Consider the following 27,943-nt stretch of genomic DNA (forward strand, 5'->3'; position numbering starts at 1 on the left):
GGTTTCTGGGCCAAGGGCCTTAAGTGTTGAGAAGGCCGAGGGTCTGTTACCCAAAAATCTTTAGACCAAAGAAACAGTGACCTAGAGCTTTGGGTGTTGAAGCCAAGGGTCTGAAGCCCGGAGAATTTTAAAACAACGGTTTCTAGATAGACGATCTGTAAGCCAATGGTCTTCAAGGCCGGGATATGAGGGTCTTTGGGTCAGAGGTTTTCCAGCGTAGAACGACTTCATAGATGCTGTTCTTCAGGGCTGAGGGTATTCAGAGCCGATGGTCTTCATGGGCGAGTGACTTCACGAACGATGTTCTTCAAGAAATAAAGCCTTCAATGCCAAAAGTCGTCAGGCTCAAGGGTCCTAATGGCCGATGATCTTCTCGGCCCAAGATATTCATAACCAATGGTCGTTATAGCCAAGGATCTTCAGGACCGATAAACTTCACAGGAACGAAGGTCTTCATGACCAAAGGTTTTCAGGGTCGAAGGCCCTTAAACCAAAAGGTCTTTTGGACAAAAAGCTTCAGGGTCAAAGGTTATAAAAGTCTAAAAGGTCGACAAGGCCAAAAGACAAAAATGAAAAAAAAGACAAAAATGACAAAATGACAATAATGACAAAAAATAACAAGAATGACAAAATGACAAAAATAGCAAAAAAGAAAAAAAAATACAAAAATTACAAAAATTTCAAAAATTACAAAAATGACAAAAAAGAGAAACGTGACAAAAATGACAAAAATGATCAAAATGACAAAAATTAAAAAATTGACTAAAATGATAAAAATGACGAAAGTGACAAATATGACAAAAATTAAAAAAATGACAAAATTGACAAAAATGACACAAATGAAAAAAAAATGACAAAAATGACGAAAATGACAAATATTACAAAAATTACAAAAATGACGAAAATGACAAAAGTGAAAAAAACAACGGAAATGATAAAAATGACAATAATGACAAAAATGACAAAATGACAAAAATGACATAAATGACATCGTAAATGATAAAAATAACTTAAATAACTAAAATGAAAAAATAAAAAAAATACAAAAATTACAGAAATGACAAAAATTACAAAAATGGCAATAGTGACATTAATGGCAAAAATGACAAAAATAACAAATGACAAAAATGACAAAAATTACAAAAATGACACTGATGACAAAAAAAAAACAAAAATGACCAAAATTATTAAAATGACACAAATGACAAAAATGACAAAGAAAAAACAAACAAAATGACAAAAATAACAAAAATGATTATAATGACAAAAATAAAAAAAAAAACAAAAATAACAAAAATTACCAAAATTACAAAAATGACAAAATTGTCATAAATGACATAAATGCCATAAATGACAATAAAGGCAAAAATGACGAAAATTACAAAAATGACACAAATTATTTAAATGACATATATGACAAAAATGTCAAAAATGAAAAAAAACGACAAAAATTGAAAAAAAGACAAAAATGACAAACGACAAAATTGATAAAAAAGGCAAAAATGAAAAACACGGGAAAATTACAAAAATGACGAAAATTACAAAAATGTCAAACCTTTAAAATGTCAAAAACAGACAAAAATGACAAATACGCCAAAAATGACAAAAATGACATAAATGACAAAAATGACATAATGACAAAAATGGCACAAATGACAAAAAGTAAATAAAATAAAAAAAAAATTGAAAAATAAAAAAATTCCAAAAATGACAAAAAATGACAATAATGACATAAACGACATAAATGACATGAATAAGAAAAACAACTAAAATGACAAAAATAACTAAAATGAAAAATGAAAAAATAAAAAAAAATTACAAAAATGACAAAAATGACAACAATGACAAAACTGGCAAAAATGACAAAAATGACAATAACTACAAAACTGACCAAAATGGCATAAATGACATAAATGATCAAATTGACAAATATGACAATAAAGATAAAAATGACATAAATGACAAAAATGACAAAAATGACAAGAATGACAGAAATGCAAAAAGACAAAAATGCAAAAAGACAAAAATGACAAAAATGACAAAAATGACAAAAATGACAAAAATACAAAAAAGATAAATGTGACAAAAATGACAAAACAGACAAAAATGATCTAATTGACAAAAACGTCAAAAATGACAAAAAATATAAATAAGAAAAAAAAAACATTTTTAAATCTATTTTAAAGATGAAATAAAATAGAAAAAATGACAAAAATGGCAAAAATGACGAAAATGACAAAAATGTTCAAATTGCCAAAAATGTCAAAAGTAACAAAAAAAGATAAAAATGACAAACATGACAGCAATGACAAAAATGACATAAATGACGAAAATTACAGAAATGGCAAAATTGATGAAAATGACAAAAATTACGATAATAGTTAAAATTACAAAAATGGCAAAAATGGCAAAAATGACAAAAATGACGAAAATGGCAAAAATGACATAAATAACAAAAATGACCAAAATGATCAAATTGACAAAATCCGCAATATCGGCAATATTGACAAAAATGACAAAAATGAAAAAAATTACAAAAATAACAAAAATTACAAAAATAACAAAAATTACAAAATTAACCAAAATGACAAAAATGACTAAAATGACATAAATGACAATAAATGACAATGAATAAAAAAAATGAAAAAAAAAAACGAAAATGACAAAAATGGCAAAAATGACAAATACGCCAAAAATGACAAAAATGACATAAATGACAAAAATGACATAATGACAAAAATGGCACAAATGACAAAAAGTAAATAAAATAAAAAAAAAATTGAAAAATAAAAAAAATTCCAAAAATGACAAAAAATGACAATAATGACATAAACGACATAAATGACATGAATAAGAAAAACAACTAAAATGACAAAAATAACTAAAATGAAAAATGAAAAAATAAAAAAAAATTACAAAAATGACAAAAATGACAACAATGACAAAACTGGCAAAAATGACAAAAATGACAATAACTACAAAACTGACCAAAATGGCATAAATGACATAAATGATCAAATTGACAAATATGACAATAAAGATAAAAATGACATAAATGACAAAAATGACAAAAATGACAAGAATGACAGAAATGCAAAAAGACAAAAATGCAAAAAGACAAAAATGACAAAAATGACAAAAATGACAAAAATGACAAAAATACAAAAAAGATAAATGTGACAAAAATGACAAAACAGACAAAAATGATCTAATTGACAAAAACGTCAAAAATGACAAAAAATATAAATAAGAAAAAAAAACATTTTTAAATCTATTTTAAAGATGAAATAAAATAGAAAAAATGACAAAAATGGCAAAAATGACGAAAATGACAAAAATGTTCAAATTGCCAAAAATGTCAAAAGTAACAAAAAAAGATAAAAATGACAAACATGACAGCAATGACAAAAATGACATAAATGACGAAAATTACAGAAATGGCAAAATTGATGAAAATGACAAAAATTACGATAATAGTTAAAATTACAAAAATGGCAAAAATGGCAAAAATGACAAAAATGACGAAAATGGCAAAAATGACATAAATAACAAAAATGACCAAAATGATCAAATTGACAAAATCCGCAATATCGGCAATATTGACAAAAATGACAAAAATGAAAAAAATTACAAAAATAACAAAAATTACAAAAATAACAAAAATTACAAAATTAACCAAAATGACAAAAATGACTAAAATGACATAAATGACAATAAATGACAATGAATAAAAAAAATGAAAAAAAAACGAAAATGACAAAAATGGCAAAAATGACAAAAATGACAAAAATGACAAAAACGACAAACATGTCAACAATAGCTAAAATTACAAAAATTTACAAGAATGGCAAACGTTACACTAGTGGCATAAGACAAAAATGACAAAAATGACAAAAATAGCAAATTGACAAACATGACAAAAAATACAGAAATGGCAAAAATGACAAGAATGACAAAAATTTAAAAAAATAAAAAATGACATAAATGACAGAAAAAACAGAAAAGACAAAAATGACAAAATGACCAAATTGACAAAACTAACAAAGATGACTATATTATTATCAAAAATTACAAAATCGACAAAAATGATACAAATGACAAAAACAACAAAAATGACAAAAGTGAACAAAATGGCCAAAATGACAAATATGACAAATAAGACAAAAATAAAAAAATGACAAATATGGCAATAATGACAAAAACTACTGAAATGACAAAAGTTACAAAATTTCCAAAAATCACAAAATTTGCGAAAATGACAAAGATTGCAAAAATGACAATATTGACAAAAATAATAAAAATGACAAAAATGACTATTATTACAAAATCGATAAAAATGACAAAAAATTACCAAAATGACAAATATGTTTAAAATTAAAAATATATCAAAATTGACAAAAATGAAAAAAAACTACAAAAATGACAAAAATCAAAAAAACTAAAAAAATGACAAAAATGAGAAAAATGGCAAAAAATCACGAAAATTTCCAAAATGACAAAAATGACAAATATGTCAAAAATGAAAAATATATCAAAAACGACAAAAATGTCAAAAAAAATAACAAAATATTACATAAATTTCTAAATTACAAAATAAGAAAAAACCATAAACATAACAAATATGACAAAAAATACAGAAATAACCAAAATGACAAGAATTACAAAAATGACAGAAAGGAAAAAAATGACGAAAATTAAAAAACTGAAGAAAAGCACAAAAATGGCAATAAAAAAATGACAATATTTATGAAAATAACAAAAGTGACAAAAATAACAAATTTGACAAAGAAGAGGGTCTTCAACACCGGGCTTATGGCTTCTCTAGGGCGAAGGTATTTAGGGCCTAGATGACTTTTCATAGGGGTTTAGGTACTTCCGAGGATCTGTTAGCCAATGATCTTAAGGTTGAAGTATTTTTGCGAAAGGTTTTGAAATTCCATGCTTCTATCCAAGTTGTTTCAAGATTACATGTTTCTAGGCAGAGGGTCTTTATCAGTGCTCGAAACAGTCACCGTCATTGACAGAAAACGGGTTGAGTGTGAGAGAAAAAGCTCTCCCTTTCATCTTCTCCGGCAGTCGATGAAATAATCTCCGTTTGGAGAGAGTGAGCTTCTTGTTGACTGTGAATGTCTTCTCTTTTGTTTCACCATTCGTTTCACACTCATTTGTTTCACAAAGTCGTGACAGGATCAAACGTTCAAAAATCATTCAATTGGATCCTCTTTGAATGTGTGAGGCAATCATTTTCGCCTGTGCTACTTTGCATGTACCGAAAAAAGTGATCAAAATTAATAGCGGCTAAACGGTAAACGATAGACACTTGATTTCTTCGAGAAAATTTATCTACGCGACAAAAACTTTCGTATTCTATTGAAAAACATCTCAAAAATTCATCTAGAAGGGAAAAATGCCTATTTTCAATTAACTTATACGAGTTTGGCTGAGTTCGTACATTTTTATTAATGGATTCTTTTTTCAAAGTTATTAGCTTTCAGACGATGTAAGCTCACGAAACATTAATTTTCATTAGATGAATTGCAAACTGAGGCGTTTTCACCTAGAAAAAGTCAATAAATTAATGATAAATCACAACAACAGAATTAACTCAATAGTGATTGAATATATACAAACAAACTAATGCAATCTAATGTTTCGTTTTTACATTATTGAAAAGCTGATAACTTGAATAATTGAATAAAATAATAAAAAAATACTCTTGAAGTAATAATCGGGGGCATTGAATTGGTATAAATTCTTCTTGTCTCTATAATGTTCAACGAAGTTGGGTGTTTTAGCAATTTAAACATTGATGTGTATTGATGAATACACTGATTTTCTGAAACTTATTAAAAAAAAAAAAATATTTAACCTTCTAGTGCCAAACCCGCCTTAAGACGGGGTCTACTAAAATCGCCATAAAATTATTTTTTATACTACAATATTTTGGTAGCCTCAGAAATCCTTGGTCAATGAGTTTAACGATCTAAAAAAATATTGGCAGTAAGGTTAAAAAGTTACCGCCATTCTGGATTGGGTTTTTTCAGAAAACAAATTCCTAAGTTAAGTAGGAGAGATGAACTCCGCTTGAAGATGGGGTTGGAAAAGTATGACAACAATTCGAAAAATATGTACAGTATTTACTTTCTGTATAAGTTGAAATATCTCAGTTATTTGTGAAAAAATTTCAACAAAAATTACTTTAAAATATAACTATTGGTCAGGATTTATATATTTAAAAATGAAGGAGAAATTGGTTGAATCTAATACTACAATCTAATAAGTACTGAAAGTGAATTTCTTTAGCTCCTATGCAATTGTAAAAATTTCTGTCTCATCTGAAAAGTTTTTCGTAGAATAAACCTTGTTTTTTATCATAAAACTAGGCTTTTCTGAATTTTTCAGCGAAAAAAAAATTTGGTTCTAGAGGGTAAACAAAAACTGAAAAATTCTTATTTTATTTTTTAAATTGCTTATAGCTTTTTCTGTTTTTTTCTGACATTTTTTTTTATTGCACGATCTACAGATCTATTAAATGAATCAGGTGTATGCACGAATAATTTTTTAAATATTGTTTATCTCCCTTCTATGTGAATCAATCATTTATTTTTAAATAGAATATAAAAGATCTTGTTGCGTTAATAAATACTCTCAAAGACATCAAGGTCCTACCGTTTACCGTTTAGCCGCTATTAATTTGATAGCTTTGCGCCGGGAACAACGCGTAAGTTCAACTTTTCTCAAACGGATTCCATTCATTCAAAATCGAAATGACTGAGTTTGCATTGAAGCTCACAGTCATGTCCTCGAAGTGACTGTGACCGTAGGCCAAAACGAATGGGAAGATGAGCGAAAGAAAACTGTAAACGCTGTCAGTCAGAGAGAGTTTTTTGAGTGAGAGAAGGCAATGAAGGAAACGAAAACGGAAGACTCTGAATGGAGAGAAATTTCACATTCACGCAAGGCTGTCGACAGTTTTAAGCTCTGGTCTTTATCACTGTGTCAGACCCACTTCAAAGACGATGATCTTCAAACCAAATGAGCCTAGCCTAGCCTAGTATGACCAAGAGTCTCCAAGGCCCTATGTCTCAGCGTCTAGTGTCTTCAGGGTTGGAGGCTTTTAGTTGTTATGTAAGGGTCTTAAGGTGGACGGTATGTAGGCCAAAGGTTTTAAGGTCGAGGTATGTAAATCGGTCTTTAAGTCGACGAGCTAAAGGTCTTTAGGAAGACGGTATTTAAGCCAAAGGTAGTTTGGTCAAAGGTCTGTAATCCAAATATTTTTGGGCCAGCGATCTGTAAGCCCTAAGGTCAACAATCTACAAACTAACGGACATAAGGTCGACCATCTGCAAGGTCATAAGGATATTTTGGTCGATGACCTTGATAGGCCAAGCATCTCTAGGTCGACGGTATGTAAGCCAAGCATTTTTAGGTCGACGGGATGTAAGCCGAGAGTTTCTTCATTGATGATCTTTAAGTCAAGCATATTTAGATCGTCGGTCTGTTAGCCTCTGGGTCGACGCTTTGTAAAATAAGGACCTAGAGATTGGTAGTCTGTATAAGCTTAGGAACTTTAGGTTTCACAGTCCGAAAGGTCGACAGTATGTAAGCCAAGTGTCTCTAGACCTACAATCTATAAGCCAAGCGTGAATCTGTCTTTAGGTTTGTTGCCTTTAAGTCAAGGGTCTTTAGGTTGGAGGCCAGTAAGCCGAGGATCTTCAGGCCATGAGTTTTGGAATCTAGCGTCTTAAGGTAAAGGATTTCGGGACGAAAGTCTTTAAACCGAAGGTCCATAAGTCAAAAGGCTTTAGACCAAGGATATTTTAGTCGAGACACTTTGGATCGAGGGACTTTGAAGCTATTTTATAAACTGGCTCAAAATTAAACGAAACCCTCTATTGTGTGTGATTCAGTAAACAAAACCAATCGTTAGCTCCGTTTTCACTTATTCATAAAGAAAAGTTTCGGCCGAATCGACTTCAAATCCCGGAAGAAATTGTTAATAAAAAGTCTACTTGCATCTTATCGCCAAGCGATGAAAGCAGTGTGTTGGTACTCTTTTTAAAAAATGAAACACTCCATCGTCTCGAGGGCTTTTTTCCTCTCAGTCAAATCGCAAAGCAGGAAAACATGGCGCGAAAACTTTTTCCCATCGAAGACGACGGCAACTGGTTTAGCTGACTGTTGGCATCGATCGCCTTGCCGGGTACAAAAGTTACGTGAGGAAGTCATAAGCCAATCGGGCCAAGCGAGGTGGGGTCTAACCATTCGAAGCTTCTCTCGATTCAAAGAAAGTAAGCCGTTAAAAATCCGGTGTGGAGCAGTGTGTCAAATAATTAGGTAATTATCGAGGGGGTTAGCTTGGCTTGGGAGGATGGCGGAGAGTCTTTTTTAAAGCAGCAACTTTTGTAGTTGTTGTGTTCAACGCTTTTTTTGTTGTTGCTTCGGGCCGACATTGCCCCTTGGAGTGCAATGTCGAAGAGTCGTTATGCAATATGGTGCGAATTCCGTTCGAAGTTGGGGCCGCTTGGTTCAGGAAAAAAAATACCGCCCAAGGAATAGGCAAATGACTTCGCCGAACTTTGTTTTAGGAGTTCAATAAAATTCAAATTATGCCGAAGCAGCTTTCCGCACTTCCAAGTATTCCGCAGTTTGGTTGAGTTAGCTCTCATAGTGGAAGCTCGGAAAAAGGTGTTCGGCCTCGTTCGATGATTTATGTCTTTTGACTGGGACAAACACGAATTACATAAAGTTTAATAAATAACAGATCATTAGCTCATAGGTGTGTTGTTGAAAATGCAAAGGATTAATGGCACTTTGAGGACTATAGGTAGACAAATTTTAAACGAAAAATTTAATTTCTTCAGATTTCAGTCCAGATGGCTTTGAAATGTCTTCATGATATTGACCTGGTCTTTAGCCCGTAGATCTACCCTTTTTGCCATAGGTCTAATCTTCAGAGCTGTGGATCTTTAAAGCCGGCCTTGGATGTTTCAATGTCCCCACAGATTTACCTTCTAGCCATGGTTTTGATTCTTAGGCATTAGGTAGGTGTTTAGGACTGTGAATCTCCAGGGTCCGGTTTTTCAAGTTCTATGATCTTCAAGGGCTGAAAATCATTTATTGTTGAGGGTTTTTAAAGTTTAGCGTCTTCTAAAAAGAAGGATCTTTTAGGGCCAGTGATCTCTGAGGGCCACAGATCTTTTGAGATTTCGTGATCTTAAAAAGTTGAGCGTCATAATGGGTCGAGGGTCTTCTAGGATTGGAGATCTTTTTAGAGCCGTGAGTTACTACAGATTAAGAGTCTTTTAGGACTGAAGGTCATCTAGAATTATGGGCATTCTAGCTTCAGGAGTATTCTGGGACCGAAGGTCCTCAAAACCAAGGGTTTTGAAAATCAATGATCTTCTAAAGCCGACGGTTTTAAGAGCCAATGATCTTCTATGATCGAGATTCTTCTAATGCTGAGAGTCTTTTAGAGCCGAGGGTGTTTAAGAGTTCAAGGTCTTCTGGAGCCAAGTATATTTAAGAGTCAAGGGCCCTCAGTGACCCGTGTCTTCTAGGAATTAGGGTAATTTTCCACCAAGGGCTGTTTAGAGCCTAGGGTTTCTGGGGTCAACGGAATTCTAAGAAAAATGGTCCATGGCTTATGGTTTTCTAGGGCCAAAAATCTTTTAGGGTCGTGCGTCCTATAAAGCTGAACATCTTCTAGGACCGAGGATCTCCTAGACCCGAGGGTTTTTAGCGTTGGTAACCTTCTAGCACTGGCGGTTTTAGAGTTCTTCTTGGACCGAAGGTCTTCTAGGGCCAATGAGCCGATGGTCTAAAACCTTGGGTCTTCCAACTTCCAGTTAGAGAGTTAAGGGTCTTCTAGAATCGAGAATTTTTTTGAGCTGAAAGTCTTCTTTGGTCGAGAGTTAGGGTTGAAGCTCTTTTAAGACCAGGTTTCTAAATCTAAAATTCTTCTAGGACCAAGCGTCTTCAAGGGTAGAAATCCTTTTGGGCCGATGGCCTTCAATGGTCGCGGATCTTCAAAGTGCCAGTTTGTCTAGTATGGATCACTAGCCTGAGGATTTGTATTCATGTAGTCTTTAGGTGGAGAATTTTCAGACAGCAAGTCAAGAGTCTTCTAGATCTGAAGGTCTTCTAGAGCCGAGGGTCTTCTAGGGCCGAGGGTCTTCTTATGTCGAGGGTCATCTAGAGTTAAGAGCCTTTTAGAGCCGAGAGGCGTTCCGAGGGTCCTAAAAACCAAGGGTTTTGAAAATCAATGGTCTTCTAAGGAGTTTAAGAGCCAACGATATTTTAGAGATCTTGGGCCGAGGGTCTTCAATGGCAAAAGATCCTCTATGACCGTGATTTTTCAAACGTTGAGGGTCTTCTAGAGCCGAGGCTGTTGTAGGGTCCAGGGTCTTTTGAGGCCAAGGATATTTAAGAGTCAAGGGTTTTCTAGGAATGAAAGTATTTTAGCGCCAAGGGTCGTTAAGAAACCAGGGTTTTCTGGAGTCAAGGGTATTCTTATGGTCTTCTAGGGCCGAGAGTCTTTCAGAGAAACTGTCCATGTAGGGTTGAGGGTCCTGTAGAGCTGAGAATCTTCTAGGACCGAAGATCTTCTAGACCCGAGGGGTTCTAGCGTTGGCAGTCTTCTAGCGCCGGCAGTTTCGAGGGACGTTCTTCTAGGTTCGATGGTCTTTTAATGCCTTAGGTGTTCTAGCTGCCAGTTAGAGAGCTAAGGGTCTTCTAGAGTCGAGGGTTTCCATGAGCTGAAAGTCTTTTTTGGTCTAGAGTTTTCTAGGGTCTTCTAGGGCCAATAGTCTAGGGTCGAGGGTCTTTTAAAATCGAGGGTTTCTAAAGGTAAAAGTCTTCTAGGACCAAGCATCTTCAAGGGTAGAGAGCCTTAAAGGGCCGAAATTATTTCGGGTAAATGACCCTAAATGGCCGAGGGTCTTCTAGGTGTCAGTTTTTTTTATCATGGATCACTAGCCTGAGGTTTTGTATTCTTGTAGTCTTCAGGTTGAGAATTTTCAGACAGCAAGTCGAGAGTCTTCTAGATCTGAAGGTCTTCGAGGTCGAGGGTCATCTAAAGGTAAGAGGCTTTTAGAGCCTAGAGGCCTTCTAATGCCGATGGTCTTAAAAATTAAGAGTTTTGAAAACCTCTGAAGCCTTCTGATTCCGACGGTTCCAAGAGCCAACGATCTTTCAGCCAAAGGTCTTCAATGGCAAATGACCGAGATTCTTTTAATGTTGAGGCTATTTCAGAGTCCACGTTCTTCTGGAGCCAAGGATTTTTAAAAGTCAAGGACCTTCAGAGCCCCAGGTCTCCTAGGAATGAAGGTATTTTGGCGCTAAGAGTTATTTTGAGCCCAGGGTTTTCTGGGGTCAAGGATATTCTTATGGTCTTCTAGGGCCGAGAGTCTTTCAAGGAAACTGGTCATCTAGGATCCTGGGTCCTGAAGAGCTCAGAGTCTTCTATGACCGAAGATTTTCTAGACCGAAGGTCTCTATTGTTGGAATTCTTCTAGCATCGGCGGTTTTCGAAGGACGTTCTGCTAGGTTCGAGTGTCTTCTAGGGCCAAAGATCTACTAGAGCCAATGGACTCTTAGTGCCTTGGGTCTTCCGGCTGCCAGTTAGCAGAGTATTCTTGAGTCGAGGGTTTTATTGAGCTAGAAGTCTTCTTTGGTCGAGAGTTTTCTAGGGTCTAGTTCTAGGGTCTTCTAGGGCCGATAGTCTAGAGTCGAGGGTCTTGTTATTCAGAAGCCCTTTTAAGATTGAGGGTTTCTTGAGGTAGAAGCCTTCTAGGACCAAGCGTCTTCAAGGGTCGAGAGTCTACGAGGGCCGAAATTACTTCGAGTAGATGGCCCTCAATGGCCGGGGGTCTTGGGGGTGCCAGTTTATTTTTAAAGAACCCTGAGGTTTTGTACTCTTGTAGTCTTTAGGTGGAGTCGAGAGTCTTCTAGATTTGAAGGTCTTCTAGAGCTGAGGGTCTTCTAGGGCCAAGGGTCGTCTAAAATCAAGGGTCATCTCGGACAAGGGTCTTTTAGAGCCGAGATGCCTTCTTGTGCCGAGAGTCTTCAACCTGCCGGATTTTCTTCAAGGGTCACTATCCTGGGTTCCTGTATGCTGTAGTCTTTGAGATTCAGGGGTGAGGGTCTTCTAAGACAGTCGGTATAGAGTTAAATCTGAATTTTGGACTTCCGTTCTGAGAATTCATACTCCGAAAAAAAAATTTTGAGTTTTAGATATTTTTATTTAAATTTCTAACTTTTAACCACAATTCTTCATCAGGAGACGAATTGAAATTTAAATTTCTATCTCCAATTTTATTTGGATTTGAAATGGTTTAAAAATATTTTTAATTTGCGACCCGTTTAGGTGTTATTGGTTGGTGTTCCCAAATGGGTGCCGGCAATACAGTCCCTCCTTTTTTTCTGGCCGATGTGCTTTCATAAATGAGTATGAATTGAATTTTTTTCGCTCCCCATCAATTGGATGAGTTCCGAGGGTCCAAAACCAATTCTGGATGTTTATGCATGACGTGCCCGGAGCTTAACACACGTGTAAAAACCTGAGAAAAAAGTACAACAGCAAAAAATAAGCCGAACAACACCCTAGCAAGCAACCTATTCAAATGAACCCCCGGACACGCTAATGGAGATTTTCTTGGGCTTCTGTATGCTTATTTTTTCACCTCTCTTCTAGCTGACGCCGATCCCACGGTTTCCCCACCCTATGCCTGTTGTCCGGTGCCAATTTTTTAACCCTCTTTCACAATATTTTTTTTCCCGTCATGGATTTAATGTGACATCGTTCGGAAAAAAGTGCGTGAAACATGTTCTCCGTTTAATGGGCGCTGGGGGAAATAAAAATTTTAAATTGGAAATTAGTTTCCCGCGAAAGGTTTTGGTTTTTTCTTCTCGCCATTAGAACGTGATTGGGCGGCAGGTGGGTGAGAAATTGTGCTTTTTGTAATTTTTTTTTTTTTTATATCAAGGACAAGTCACATAAATCTTGAAAAAAAGGCGATGTGTTATGATTGAATATTATTACCTATTATTTTTTTCACATTTTTTTTTTTTGAACATTTAACCTCTTAAATGTATGAGAAAAGATCATTAAAATCTTTAGAATTAATTTTCTCTCAATTATTCCTTTAAAAAAAACAAAACAAACCCCCGTGCTGCAAGAACGCGAACTCGCAAAAGTTCTCAATCTGCAGCTAGCGCAAGGTGTTTTCAATTTTCTGATTTGCTTTTCCCCGTTCTTTCCCGTTGCAGGTGCATTCTGTATGAGGAGCAGCTGGATTTGCGTTGCAGAACCAGAAGGAGTTGACAGAAAGCAAGCAGAATTAAAAAAAAAAATGAATCCCATAACCAACAACATTTCCGTCGCCGTCATCACTCGTTAGGTTGACCGCTTAGAGTAAACACACAAAAACCATCGCGACGCCGTCTATCTATCTGGCTAGGAGCAGCTCTTCTGTCCCGTTGAAAACCGACGGAAGCAAACGGAAGTGTTGTGATAGGGATGGCCGAATGGTTCGGTTGTTCCTGCGACGGTGCCGGAAATAAGTTGGGGATGATGCTTTCGAAGAGCACTAGTGCCGGATGGATGGATTCCATGATGATGAAGATTAACAGCTGTTAGATTGATGATACTATTATCTTTTGTGGTGTAGCGTGTCGATAGGAGTAGTAGATTCGGTCAGTGTTTTTTCGGTTTTGTTTTTGTTTTTGGAAACGTTATCGTGATTCGACAACGACAAAGCTATTGCCGGAAGCTGTTACGGTTTTAGCTCTAGAGTGTGTGTTGTGTAGTGAACGACGGGGGGTTTCCGAATGTATCAGTTCAGTAGTGTTGTGGTGTGAAAATGAATTCCGTGTTTTCCGCGTTCAAATCCTCAGGCAAGCACGATGGCAAACAAAAGTCATCCGGCGGCAAGAAGATCGCCCAGGATCCGCCGACCAGCTACGAGAAGCTGCGGCACATCCGGGAGATCAGCAGTAGCAAGATGAACAGTCTGGTGGTTCTGGATCACCAGCAGGTTGAGCCGAATCTTTCCTGCGCCACCACTCCGGTTCAGAGTCCTTGCAGCGATAAGAGCCTGGACCACCAGGACGTACCAAATGGCGGGGTGGATCAGGTCGATAGGGCCATCCCGATCGTAACCGATTATCAAAGTGTGGATCCAACGGAACCACCGGCAACGAGCAAGGCTGACACCACGAGTGATAGTATAGCAGATAACCTAGTAGTGAGCAAACCTCCATCGGGGGCGGCAGCTGTAGCTGCGGCCGCGGCAGCCGCAGCAGCTGCAGCATCAAACGGCGACTCCAACGTATTTGCCGTTCCGGCTGCCCCGACGTCAACCATTCCGACCAACAACGGCAACAGTAGTCATAGTAGCAGTAATAGTAATGGTAGCACCAGTAGCACCAACCAGTGGAACGTTGTCAGTGCCAGCAGCCGGTTCCACAAACCGAGGCTAAGCCTGAGCAACAGTCTCGGCCTTGGCGGTAGCAGCCGGAGCTGTAACGGTATCGGCAGCAGTAATGGTAGCAGTGTTGCCATCAGTAGTAGCAGCGGAAGCAACGCGATGCCTTCGGTTCATGGGCGGGGTGCCGGTGCTGCTGGTGGGCCCGGTGGCACCAATCCCGGCGGGACTGCACCCCAAAAGACTCGACTGTCAACGCACCAAAGAAATCTTAGCTTAGATTTTAGGTAAGTGTTGAAACTTGTTTTAAAAATTGTATTTTTGGGAGCATTTCCATCAGAGATATCGCAATTTTTTTTACCTATAGTTTGTTCAAAGTCTAGCGTCATTGTGGAACTTGAGCACAGATTATTACTTACATACTCACTAACGTCCTCGAATCTGGGGGTCTTTCGATGCCAACAATGCTATTGGGAGGGTCTTCAGAGACGAGGATCTGGTTTTTCGGGGCCCAGAGAAGAGTCTTCAAGGCAGAAGATGGTCTTCACTCTCAAGCTGGATTTTCAGAACCTGGGACGCTTTTCAGTTCCTAGAAGGGCCTCAAGAGCCGAAAGAGTCTCCAAGGCAGAGGAGGGTTTTAGGGAAAGAGGAAAATCTTGGGCCGAGGAGGATATTCAGAGCCAAGGAGGGTCTTCAGATGCTAGAGACTTTAAAGGCGAGAAGGTTTTCAGGACCGAAGAGGGTTTCCATTCTCGAGGACGCTCTTCAGGTCTTAGGAGGATTTCAAGGACCGAGAAGAAACTTCAAGGTCCAGAAGGTTTTTCAGAAGAGAAAAGGGTCTTCAGGGCCGTGGAGGGTTTCCAGGAGTGAGAAGGCCAAGAAGAGTCTTCAAGGCAGAAGAGAGTCTTCATTCTCGAGCTGGGTCTTCAGAACCGGGACGCCTTTTAGTTACTAGAAGGATCTTAAGAGCCGAGAAGAGTTTCAAAGGCAGGAGGAGGGTTTTAAGGAAACAGGAAACCCATGAGGACCGAGGAGGATATTCAGAGCCAAGGAGGGTCTTCAGAGCCTAGAGACTTTAAAGCTGAGAAGAATTTTCAAGGCCGATGAGGGTTTTCAGGACCGAGAGGGTCTTCATTCTCGAGAATGCACTTTAGGTCTTAGAAGAGTTCTAAGGGCCAAAAAGGAAACTTAAAGGTGCAGGAGGTTTTTCAGGAGAGAAGAGGGTCTTTAGGACCGAAGATGGTTTTCAGTACCGAGGAGGGCACTCAAAGCTATGAAGGGTCTTCAGAATCAAGAGAATTCAAAGCCGAGAAAGGTCTTCAGGGCCGTGAAGGGTTTTCATTACTAAGAAGGCCGAGAAGCGTCTTCAAGGCAGAGGAGGGTTTTAAGAAAGAGGAAAATCTTTACGGCCTAGGAGGGTATTCAAAGCAAAGAGGGGTCTTCAGATCTAAGAGAATTCAAAGCCTAGAAGGGTCTTCAGGGTCCGGGGGGGTATTCATTCTCGAGGAAGCTCTTAAGATCTTAGTAGGGTTTCAAGGGCCGAGAAGAAACTTCAAGGTAAAGGAGGTTTTTTGGGAGAAAAGAGAGTCTTTAAGACCGAGGATGGTCTTCAGTGCCAAGGAGGGTATTCAAAGCCAAGAAGGGTCTTCAGAGCCAAGAGTATTCAAAGCCTAGAAGGGTCTTCAGGGTCGTGGGAAGATTCAAGCACTGAGAAGGCCGAGATTAGGCCGAGAAGAGTCTTCAAGGCAGAAGAGGGTAAGCATTTTCGAGATGGGTCTTCAGAACCTTTTTTTAGTTCCTAGAAGGGTCTTAAGAGCCGAGAAGTGTCTTAAAGGCAGCAGTGGGTTTTAAGGAAAGAGGAAGCTCTTTAGGACTGAGAAGGATATTCAGAGCCAAGATGGGTCTTCAGATGCAAGAGACTTTAAAGCCGAGAAGGATTTTCAGGGCCGAGGAGGGTTTCTATTCTCGAGGATGCTCTTCAGGTCTTAGGAGGGATTCAATGACCGAGAAGAAACTTCAAGATCCAGGAGGTTTTCAGGAGAGAAGAGGGTCTTTAGAACAGAGGATGGTCTTCAGTGCCGATGAGGGCTTTCAAAGCTAAAAAGGGTCTTATGAGCCTTGAGAATTCAAAGTCGAGAAGGGTCTTCAGGGCCGTGGAGGGTTTTCAGGACTGAGAAGGCGGAGTTGAGTCTTCAAGGCAGAACAGGGTCTTTATTCTTGAGCTGGGTCTGCAGAACCTGGAAAATTTTTCTGTTCAAAAAAATCTTCATGACCGAGGAGAATATTCAGAGCCAAGGAGGGTCTTCAGAGTCTACCGACTTTAAAGCCGAGGAGGGTTTTCAGGACCGAAGAGGGTTTCCATTCTCGAAGAAGCTCTTTAGGTCTTAGGAGGGGTTCAAGGGCGGAGAAGAAACTTCAAGGTCCAACAGGGTTTTTAGCAGAGAAGGGTTTTCAGGTCCGATGAGGGTTTTCAGGACCGAAGAGGGTCTTCATTCTCGAGGACGCTCTTCAGGTCTTAGGAGGGGTTCAAGTGCCGAGAAGAAACTTCAAGGTCGGTTTTTCAGGAGAGAAGAGGATTTTCAGGACCGAGGATGGTCTTCAGTGCCGAGGAGCCAAGAAAATTCAAAGCCGAGAAGGGTAGTTAGGCTCGTGGAGGGTTTTCAGGGCTGTGAAGGCTGAGAAGAGTCTTCAAGGTCGAAAAGGATCTTCGAGAACGAGGGGGACCTTTAGGACTCCGAAGTGTCTCCGGGCGAGGAGGTCTTCATTTCCACAACAAGTTTAATTCAGCTGGTTTCTGGTCGTCGCACAAAAAGTTTGATTTGGTAACAGGAGCTCATGTTTCGGAAATGATCGACGTTGTCAAGGCACCTGAAGGCAAAGATAGTTCTGGTTCTGGGGTCGAGGTTTCAAACAAGGTTGAAATGACTGGGACCACGAAGTTTCCTGTTTTTTTTTATTCAAACGATTTGCGCAATTACGCATACCTAGCAGGATAGGGGGTTGGTTCTTCGTAAGATATCTCGAAACCCAACAAAGTTACCGATTGTTAAGAAAAGGAACAGAAAAACGGAGTTGCGTAATTCGTATTCAATAACTCGGTAAAATGACGTTGAGGTTGCAAAAACATTGTGTCATCTTCATGTTGATATGAAGCTTGGTGCCATGTCGGGAAAGGTCATCGAAAAATGCCTTTTCTTTCAGGTACATGCAGATACCACATTGGACACGCAAAACAGATCGATTACACTCTCGTGCCAAAAGCAGACGTCATAAAAATCCATGAAGCACCTGTACACCGTGCTTCGAAAAAAAAAACAAACGTGAAGTCCGAATTACCGCATGTCATCATATCATTCATGCAAAGGGTGTTTGTTTTAGCTTTTTACCTGAGCACTGCTTCTTGTAACATTAGCTATGAGCTGGAGGAGGGGTGAATTTATTACCAATCTCGGAAGCTTTTCACGTCCACGTTCGGTTAGATTTTATAACAAGTTTCATTTGCTGTTGCCACTCCACACAACCCACCAGTGTGTTATCACCTTACTGCAATCCATTGAAGCTACTTTGAAGAAGGCACGTGCTATGCTACTGCCACCAATCGTGTGTTATCTGCAGAAATTCAATATTTAGCTCCATTCCCCGCGACCGATAAAGACAGCTACAGTAGGTATTTGATCAGGAAACTCAGCACTTTCAATCAAACTCCTCTACTGGGACAGCTGCTTGCAATCGGACCCGGTCGATTCAGTGTGGCGTAATCTAATTGGAGTTCCCGACTACGATTTTTCCGATATCTGGGCGTACGTACCTTTCCTTTCTTCTTTTGCAGCTGAAGCATAAAAAAGGCGCGAACGCTCAAAACGGCGAAGATCGAAGTAAAAGGTGATTTAACCTCTTGGTATCCCCAGACCAGACCAGCTCAACTCGCTCTCGGTAATGTTTTCGATATCATGAGGGGGCTGGCCGAGCCAATCATTGCCATCAATATCGAATTATCACGTACCTGCCTTAGCTTTCGTCTTGGCTTTGCCAAAGCTTTCTGGCATTTATGGACGGAGGTGGTGTACTTCCTTCTTTCAAATGTTCAAATGTGCACCTTTCAAGTTTTCCATTGATAATTTTCACACAGTAACGAACGATTCAATTGACCAGAACGCTTTCGGGCCCCGTGCGTTCAACAAATGACTCAACGAACGCGTTAAACGCGAAATGCAAATAGTTCTCCCATAAATACCCACAGGCAGCGACGAAGAGTAGTATAAAACCATTCAAATCGATAGCAGCGATAAACATCACATCCGCGATTCTTCCGGTTTTTCGGAAACGGTAAGGATAGGGTGGTTCATCAAAATTTTCGAAAATTATACAATAAAATCCCACCTATCTTAGTTTTTTATCCTAACCCTCTACGGAAGTGGCAACATTTAGCGGTACGTAGTTGAATCGTTTTACAATCGAAAAACGACGATGGCATAGATTCGGTTGGTACAAAATCCCGGGTTTGTGGTTATGTTATGTATAGGCTCCGCAACAAATTCACTCACGAATTATGGTGGGGTTTTTCGATTTTGAGGAATCTGTCGGTGGGAAGTTTATTGGACGGACCGCAACAATCGACTCCAATCAATGGAATGTTTGCATGAGTTTTGTGCTGTTTCTCTTCTCATTCCTCATTCCTCAACCCTAATGTGGTTGCTCTTTTTGATACAGTATTGGGTTCCGAGGAGAAAAGTACCCATTCGTGCTCTGCTGGTGGTGAGTGAAATTTGGCACGCAATTCGGTACAGCAGGTGGACGCCCGTGTGTGAGGTGTGTGCGGTGCGGGCTATGAATTTGGGAATCGACGACTTTGGGACGTGGTTTTGTCGACGCAAAAGTGAATGAATAATTTGTCAATTTGTCATTGGTGGGTTCTCGTGCGGTTTGTCAAAGTCAATCGTTTTTTTTCTATATTAAATTCACTACAACTATGGAGGGGAGAGAAGGGAAGAGAAATTTTATCATTATTTCAAAACCTTTAAAAACAGTTTAATTGTTCTGAAAGTCTTAGACATTAAGAATTAAGTCATTATTATCAAACGATTTAATTTTATTTAAACCTTCGCTGTATTTATATCCCGGGTCTGATCAAACCCATTTTTTTTTTAAACAAAACGCTGGTTGCCTTACGAATGGGTCGAATATGAAAAGATCCATACGTCCGAAAGTTATTGGACGAAGGTTGTTCGACCAAGTGTATGTTAGACATTATGGAATGGACGATAGGCCGAATTATCGTCCAGACGAATGGATTTAAAACCGTATAGAGTTGTTCCTGACATTTCTCACGTACATTAACTATCGTGTACAGACTATGTAGAACGAGAAAATTCACCTCCAAAAATTTCAGTGCGAAATTCAGACAGCCGGTCGACGAACATGCTCGTTTTTGAGTGTTCGTGAAATGCTCTGAATTATGACACGAATACTACTAGCGGCAAATAGGACTATAGAGTTGTTTTTGACATTTCTTTCGTACACTTGCTGAACAGCTGTACAGATGAGATGGAACAATTAACCTTAACACTAAACGTACCGGAGGCGGTCAAATGACGGTTTTTGAACTTTAAACGATGATTACGCCTTATATAATTGTTTTTTCGCAAATTTAACGACAGGACTATTTTTGATTTTGAAATGCAAGTATTTTTGCGTTTTTAAATTTTTTTTAAGTGTTACGGTTTTCGAATAACGTATGTGGTATACCTATTCATACCGCGAGCGGTCAAATGACGGCAAACACCGTTTTCGCTAAAACTCCCTTGTTTCTCAACCGATTTCTACCAAATTTAAAGTTTTGAAAATCTTATAATTCGACTCAAATATGTTTCTCAGACAATTTTCAACTACAATCAATAACTTTAAAGTTATTTACAGTACAAGAAAAAATTTATGAAAAAACATGCTTTAAGAAAAAGGTTGTAAATCAGTTTTTAAGTGCTCGGAAAAAAAATCATTTAGTGCCTGAGAAAGCTGAAGTTAGAAGCTATATGTTGCACATATGGAAAAAATTTTTAAAAATTTTCTAAGATCATGGCCACAAAAAATGTAAAAAAGTTGTGTAAAACCCGTACTTTTCAATCAATCAACCGCCAAAGCTGTTCCTGTTACAGTAGAAAATTTTGAAAAAGTGAATTGAAAAGTAGACGTAATTTGTCACATTTTGGCATCTTTAGATTTTTTGAAATACGAAGTACATAATTTATGACGACTTTTCAAAGGTAGCTGTTTTTCGAACTTTTTATCATTTTGGATTTTCTAAGACAATTCCTACACCTAAGCTCAGCTTTGCACTGGATTTTGAGTACGTTAACGTAAGGTTTAGGCAATAAAACTATATGCAAATGAAAGCTTATTTCATACCGGTTCTAGTGGTGTAACTGCATTGGCGGTGCAATGCTTGGCAAAAATATGATAAATAAAACAGTGAACTAGTTTCTGAGTTTTGAGAAGTCAGCACAAATTCTTGCTTGGCAGACGGGCGCAGTGGGTGGTAATATCTCAAAGCTATTTTGCACACAAAGACGGGTGAAAGGAAAAGAATAAACAAACGAGCAATCGCTCAAATTTTCTGGTTTTACTTTTAGAAATATATTTATTATATTTTTGTCAAGCATCGCACCGCCAATGCAGTTACACCACTAGAACCGGTATGAAATAAGCTTTCATTTGCATATAGTTTTATATCCTAAACTATACGTTAACGTACTCAAAATCCAGTGCAAAGCTGAATTTAAGTGTAGGGATTGTCTCAGAAAATCCAAATTCATAAAAAGTTCGAAAAACAACTACCTTTGAAAAGCCGTCAAAAATTATGTATTTAGTATTTTAAAAATCTAAAGATGCCAAAATGTGACAAATTACGTCTACTTTTCAATTCACTTTTTCAAAATTTTCTACTGTAACAGGAACAGCTTTGGCGGTTGATTGATTGAAAAGTACGGGTTTTACACAACTTTTTTACATTTTTTGTGGCCATGATCTTAGAAAATTTTTAAAAAAATTTTCCATATGTGCAACATATAGCTTCTAACTTCAGCTTTCTCAGGGACTAAGTGAAGTTTTTCTCGAGCACTTAATAACTGATTTACAACCTTTGTTCTGAAGCATGTTTTTTCATAAATTTTTTTTTGTACTGTAAATAACTTTAAAGTTATTGATTGTAGTTGAAAATTGTCTGAGAAACATATTTGAGTCGAATTATAAGCTTTTCAAAACTTTAAATTTGGTAGAAGTCGGTTAAGAAACAAGGGAGTTTTAGCGAAAACGGTGTTTGCCGTCATTTGACCGCTCGCGGTATGAATAGGTATATACAAAGTGTCGGTATGTTTAGTGTTAAAAACTCTCGGTATAAAAATGAGCAGCGGTCGAAACATATGGTGGTTTTTGAGGTTGATTGTCTCAAAACTGAAAATTCTTGGTGAAACAACCAGCATAATATCACGAACACTACCAGCGGCAAATAGGACTATATCTATGTTTGTGTTGACCGCAAACGGCTATGTAAATTTCACTTTGATTTGTATTGAATTTGTATTAGCTTCGCAGTGATTCACGTAAGTCAAGCAAAAATTCACGTAATGAGCGCCTACGTTCAAATCCAGGTGAATTTAACGTTTGCTTTTCAGATAAGTGTAGGATTAAAAGATGTCATGTCGAATGAACTCGCTTGAAGATTGTTCGGCTGAACGTACGAAAGGTCGAATGGTTGCTAGGCCAAATGGTCGTTAGATCTAGCATCCACTTAACCTAATCCTTTCAATCAAAAATCTTATTGCACCTTTACGGCATTGTATCTAAAATCCATTCAGCTTAACGACTATCGGCTTACTACAATGCAGCCTAGCGCTTATTTGGCTTAGCATCCATGCGGGCTAGCGTCGAAGATTTGAATTCGGCTTATCGATCCTAGTGTTCATTCGGCCTCAGCTTAGCGATCATTTGGCCCAGAGACCATTCGGCCTAACGTCCATTCGGTTCAATTACCATTCAGCCTAGTGTCCATTTAGCGTCAACGTCCGAATGGCCCTCAATTTAACAATTTTGCCGAATGCCGTAGCCTTGCTTTTAAGTGTCTTTGTTTGGAAATAGACATCGAAACTGTTGTCTTACATTTAATCATTTTTTTTTTCTTTTTTTGAAATGAAGTTAGTAAAAGCTGCAATGAACCTCGCATACACCATACTAGGGGTGATCCCAAACTTTTGGACGATAACTTAAGTGTCTATTTTATTAATTAATAGTACATTCTTAAATTTTTGCAGAAAATTTTTTGATCGTGTTTTGAGAAGTATAGAATAAGGATTCTAATGCAACTCACATTTTGAAATTTGGTTCACCCTATCAAGAGATGATCGGCTTTGAATATTGAGTGCGATTTTTTGAAAATGTTCTAACTTTAGGTTAAGTTTTAGGTGCAAAACTAAAACATTATTTATGGGCAAAATACCTCCGAAATAGCTATTGCTCATTATCTTTCAAATGAGATCAGAAGATTTGCAATATGTCCTAAGACGGCTGAGATATGAACGATAAAAATTTTGCCTGTTTTTTAGCGGGTGATCCCAAATTTTTGGCCGGCAGTGTATTATTTTCATCAATCTATGGATGTACGGGAGAATCCGGATTATTTTCTTAGTGTTATACTGATTTTGACATAACCATCTCTGCTTACGACAAACAACACTTGATTTTATTAGGGTATTACATTAGGAAGCTTACACATAATTTAAAATGCAAAAAAATATTAAAAATATATATAAATTTCGTCAAATATGACCAAATGATCAATCATTCGAACTTTCATACATTGAGACTAAAATATTTCGGCAGATGTCTGTAAACGGCCTGAGGAACTTTGACCAAATAATCTTTACCCTTATAACCCATTTAGGCTAGTATCCTATTCAATCTAGGTCATCACCTCACATCAAGAACCTTTTTCATGAGTGTGGTTCTTTCCAGAACAATTTGTGTTGCCTTCTACAAATCGAGACAAATTGTGCCAACAAGGTAGAATTAACAACAATTTAACTGATTTATAGAAATAACTGGCGAAATTCCTTTTTCAGGCGAGCCGCTTTCACAAGTTATTTTTATTAAGATTAGAGACACTTGACCATTTTAATGGCTTTCGTGTCTATCGTTCTAGCATAAGGTTGCCAAATTGCCCAGTTTTATCCGGGTTTGCCTGGATATTTAAAAAAAAATTGGAACAGTCCGGCCCGGCCCGGTTGCCCGGTTTCATTGAAAAATGCCCGGATTTTGCACGGATCGTGTTGTAAATTTTATTTATTTATGCGTCAGAATTTTTTTTTGCAAGATTTATAAAAACGATCATGAATTTTTTTCTGGAAGCCTAAAATACGATTCAAAGTCTGTCGATAAGTGAAGTGTTTATGAAAATTTTTTCTTCAATTTTTTTTCCTGATTTTTGTTGAGTAATTTCTGGGTTCTGACAAAATTCGCCCGGATATTGCTCGGATTTTTAATCGTCAATTTTGAAATCAATTGCCCGGATTTTTCCGGCCCGGATACGTGCTTGCCAAATTTTATCCCGATGTATCCGTGTCAGAAAAAAAACCGGGCTAATTTATCTAAAATCCTGGCAGAATCCGGGCATTTGATTTCAAAATTATTGGTCGAAAATCCGGTCAATATCCGTACAAATTTGGTCAAAACAAAACCCAGGAATTGCTCAACAAAAATCAAGAAAAAAGAGAAACAAAATTCATCAAAAACTATTAGCCAATTTTTACCTGATCATTGTTATGAAACTTGCTCGGAAAATTTCGTTTTGGACGCATAAATAAAAAAAATTCACAACACAGCTTTTTACAATTTATCAATAAGATGACAAAGTTTGATGAATTTCAAGCATAATTTTTACGGTTAGTTACAGTTAGAAAGAATTTCATAAATAGAGCCTTGAAATCCACATAAGTCACGGGCTTCATTAAAACCTCAAAATTCTACTGAAATGTGTTGGACTGTTATTTGAACTCCGCAGAAAGAGCTCTCTGGTGGTGTAGTTCGGTCAAGTAAAAATCTATGTGTTTCTAGTGTTACCAATACTCAATCTCGTTAACAAACGTTGTTATGCGGGCTTTCCCAAATGTTTTCCACATACGATACTTCGCACAAAAACTGTGCGTTGGGAGGACTCATGTCCTCAGTCAGCACTTGGACGTTGTCTATGGCATACCAATCCTTTAAGTATTGACAAACCCGAGCAGACTTTGATGACGAAATCAATAGCAAACTGTTACCAAAATGAGCTATCAATGCCAAAATGATAGCATGATGTGGTGTTGTATTTTGACCGATGCTAAAATAAGTTTCCATTCGAACATCGGAATGTTTCAAAATGATGACAAACCAATACCAAACCTAAAGCAAAAGGATAGCGCAAATAGGTATTGATTTTTCAACGACAGCTAATAAGGCTTCATTGAGGTTTCGTTCACTTTTATAGATAAAAAAAGTGAGATTAACAATATCTTTAGTATCAAATTTTTTGCGACGAAAATTTAATAATAGAAAATGTGAATCAAGCTGAGAAAAAACCACGAATTCAGTCATTCCAAGCATAATAAGCGCATTATTTTGTTCTGATTTCCCTATCATAGCAAAGCTATGCTTCATTAGGGTATTTTTATTCAATCATTTTTATTTTCATTTCGTCGTACGACGAACACAAACTAAGAATAAAAATTAATCAAATTAATAAAAAATTATCAAATCGGAGGAGTTTTGAAAGCACAACGATGACACAGCTTGAAGTCACTCGACACCAAAAAGTGGCATCTCTGTGCTTTTCAAAACGCGTTTTTAAATGGTGGCTAAACGAGGTATCATTAAGGTTTCCGTGAAACCTACACTTGACATAACTGATATATTCACATATGGAACTTTAGACCCACATTTTGGCAATGTATCACATTTAATGGCATAATGATACCACCTTTTATTTTCTCGGCATGATAACAAAATTATGTACAAATTTTGCCATAAACGGAACGAAATTGTTGTGTTCATCATGTTGAGTACCTATTGGACAATTTTTCGGAGAACCTGTCAAATGAGTTTCCGCTCTTTGTCAAAAGATGTCTCCAGTAGAAATAAGTGATTAAGTTGGACCACATTTACAAACTTTTTTTTAAGAACATTAAACCGGCTCTTCGGTTCCATATGCTCCAATTTTTTCCCTACAAAATAAATCTAAAAATTATAGAAAAATAAATGAATTTGAAAAAACTATATTTCTATTTTTTCTGATCAGTTTGTTAACTATATTCGTGTAAAAAGACATGTCCCATCAATACCTACAACTTGACTTCGAACAGGTTCTAGAATAGGTTAGTCGGTTCGCTTTCTACATACTTCCTCGTACAGTCTACAGAAATGTTGTCGCCCATCAAGATTTCCAACAGATGCCCCCATAAGTAGTTGATGCACTCTGGTCCAATTACCTCAATTGCACTGGACTGGGAATGTGTTATTAGTTAGTTTCTTGCAGAGGGCCTTAGCTGAGTAAAGGTTTCATCAAGTTTGACGTGTCGTCAGGTGAACGGACTTTGTTTCTAATTTCCTGGCTGGTATTGTCTCCTTTACCAGTTCCATGTTGCTGCAACACAAATTACAAAATAATGATCGGGTAGAAAAAAAAAGTGACAGAACATGGGATTCGGTCGTTTTTTCTCTGTTCTTTTTGACGCACCTCGACAGTACTTGTGGATGTAAAAATCTACCGAGTTAGTGATCAATTAAAGATAATAACTTCCCTGTTTCCATTGTTTCAACATTAATCATTGGTTCTGTGCCAAGCTGTTCTCACATCACCAAAAATCAAAGTTCTCAACTGGCTCGTTCCTATCAGAAAAATATAGAATAAAAATTGTCCAAATTATATGCAGCTCGTTGAGCTTCTCAATAAACACAGGAAACTCCTAATAAGTGACCTCGGTTGGGAGGCAGCAAAAAAAAACCCCTTCACCAAAGACTCGTCTTCTCCCGGGAGCGAGCTTTCGACTAGCTAAACTCCATTCAGCTCACGTTCCGGCCATCACTGTTCGACTACTGTCATTGACAGCCACGTTTCCATTGTTTACTACCAATACAAACGTGCCAAGAGACACGAGAGAGCAGGCAGGAAGTGACAACCAGAAGCCAGTGACCTAATCAGTCCATTCTATCATCCACCAAGCCCCAAGTACATCTCAGTTCGAGGCAAGGTTTCGATGCGGGGGCGTACGTATGACGAAATGGGAACGCACGACTCCAACGCAGGAAGGCTTTAATGTAGTTATTGTCGGACGACGACGACGCGTGTGCTATCGTAAAAAGTGAATTAAGAAAGCTTAGCTTGCCGGAACATGGCGGGGGCACGTTTCGCAATCAAATCGGAAAATGGGAAGAATGACTGTAGAGGGAGTTATATTTTCGGAAAATTCAGTATTACTTTTGAACATTTTATATACACGATTATTTTTTCATCGGACTACTTCTTATGTTGAGGTTAAAAATTCATTCAAAAACATGCAACATGCAGCTTTGGCGAAAATGGAAACGTAAGAAGGATTTTTTTTTAATCCCCATTATCGTTACCACTATATTGACATAAATGATACCGAATAAAATTGAATATTATTCAAAGTTTACCTGACGCAAGTGAACGATGAACTGATAGCAACTGCAGCTAATGCACTTTCAAACAAAATACTTGACCCACTGATAAAGGTGTTATCATCTTCAAACGTGACTTTTGCAATTATTCTGATATGAAGTGGTTTTTATTTGAATCCACTCCATCTTTGCTCTTTAAATATTTTTAAATTTTAGCCAGTTGGAAGTGAACTTATTGACTTATACTTTAAACAGGCTTGGTCTTTAAAGGAATTTATTGGTTTTTATTACAGTTAATTGTAGTTTTTACAATGTGCAAGCGAAGTAGTGCCTTTGCATGGAATTTTATGTCTGTAAATTTGGATTAAATGTCATGTAAATTTATGGCAGTACCTCTGTCATCTATCTATCTGTCAGTATCATCCGTCATAATATGTACTTGTTGAAATTTGAAGTATTGATGTATCGCCTGAAGCTCTATAGAAGTATTGGAAACCCCTTATTGTCAAATGAGGTGAGTAAGAACTAACGTGCAACAAATTCTAATACATAATTGATTCGAACAAGTGAATATTTTTACATCCTTTGGTATCTTTTGCATAAAATTTTCAAAATGTAGGAAAAAATTAATTTGGTAAACGTAAAATTGGATTTCATTTTATAACGATTCATGATTCAATGACAGAGAATCTATAATTTCTAAAATTTACGAGGCATGAAACTGAAAATAACATGTACAACTGGTGAAAACTCCATGCAAAAGCACTACACAGCAAAAAAAAATCTGAATGTTAAAAAACACTTAAATTGAACGCGATTTCTTGATGTTAATTTTTTAGATTTAAGAAAAGTTC

The 27,943-nt window shown here is 37.4% G+C and overlaps 1 protein-coding gene across 1 annotated transcript in view; it reads left to right on the forward strand.

Moving 5' to 3' along the window:
* Positions 1 to 27,943, forward strand: part of LOC129757643 (phosphatidylinositol 4-kinase beta) — a 281,978-nt gene that overhangs the window by 183,747 nt on the left and 70,288 nt on the right. Inside the window, exon 2 of the mRNA XM_055754916.1 lies at positions 13,270 to 14,713. Coding sequence (XP_055610891.1) covers positions 13,863 to 14,713 — 851 coding nt within the window. The 5' untranslated portion in view covers positions 13,270 to 13,862. The remainder of the gene's footprint in view (positions 1 to 13,269; positions 14,714 to 27,943) is intronic.

Source organism: Uranotaenia lowii, chromosome 3 (genome assembly GCF_029784155.1).
Source record: "Uranotaenia lowii strain MFRU-FL chromosome 3, ASM2978415v1, whole genome shotgun sequence".
Classification (NCBI taxonomy): Eukaryota; Metazoa; Arthropoda; class Insecta; order Diptera; family Culicidae; genus Uranotaenia; species Uranotaenia lowii.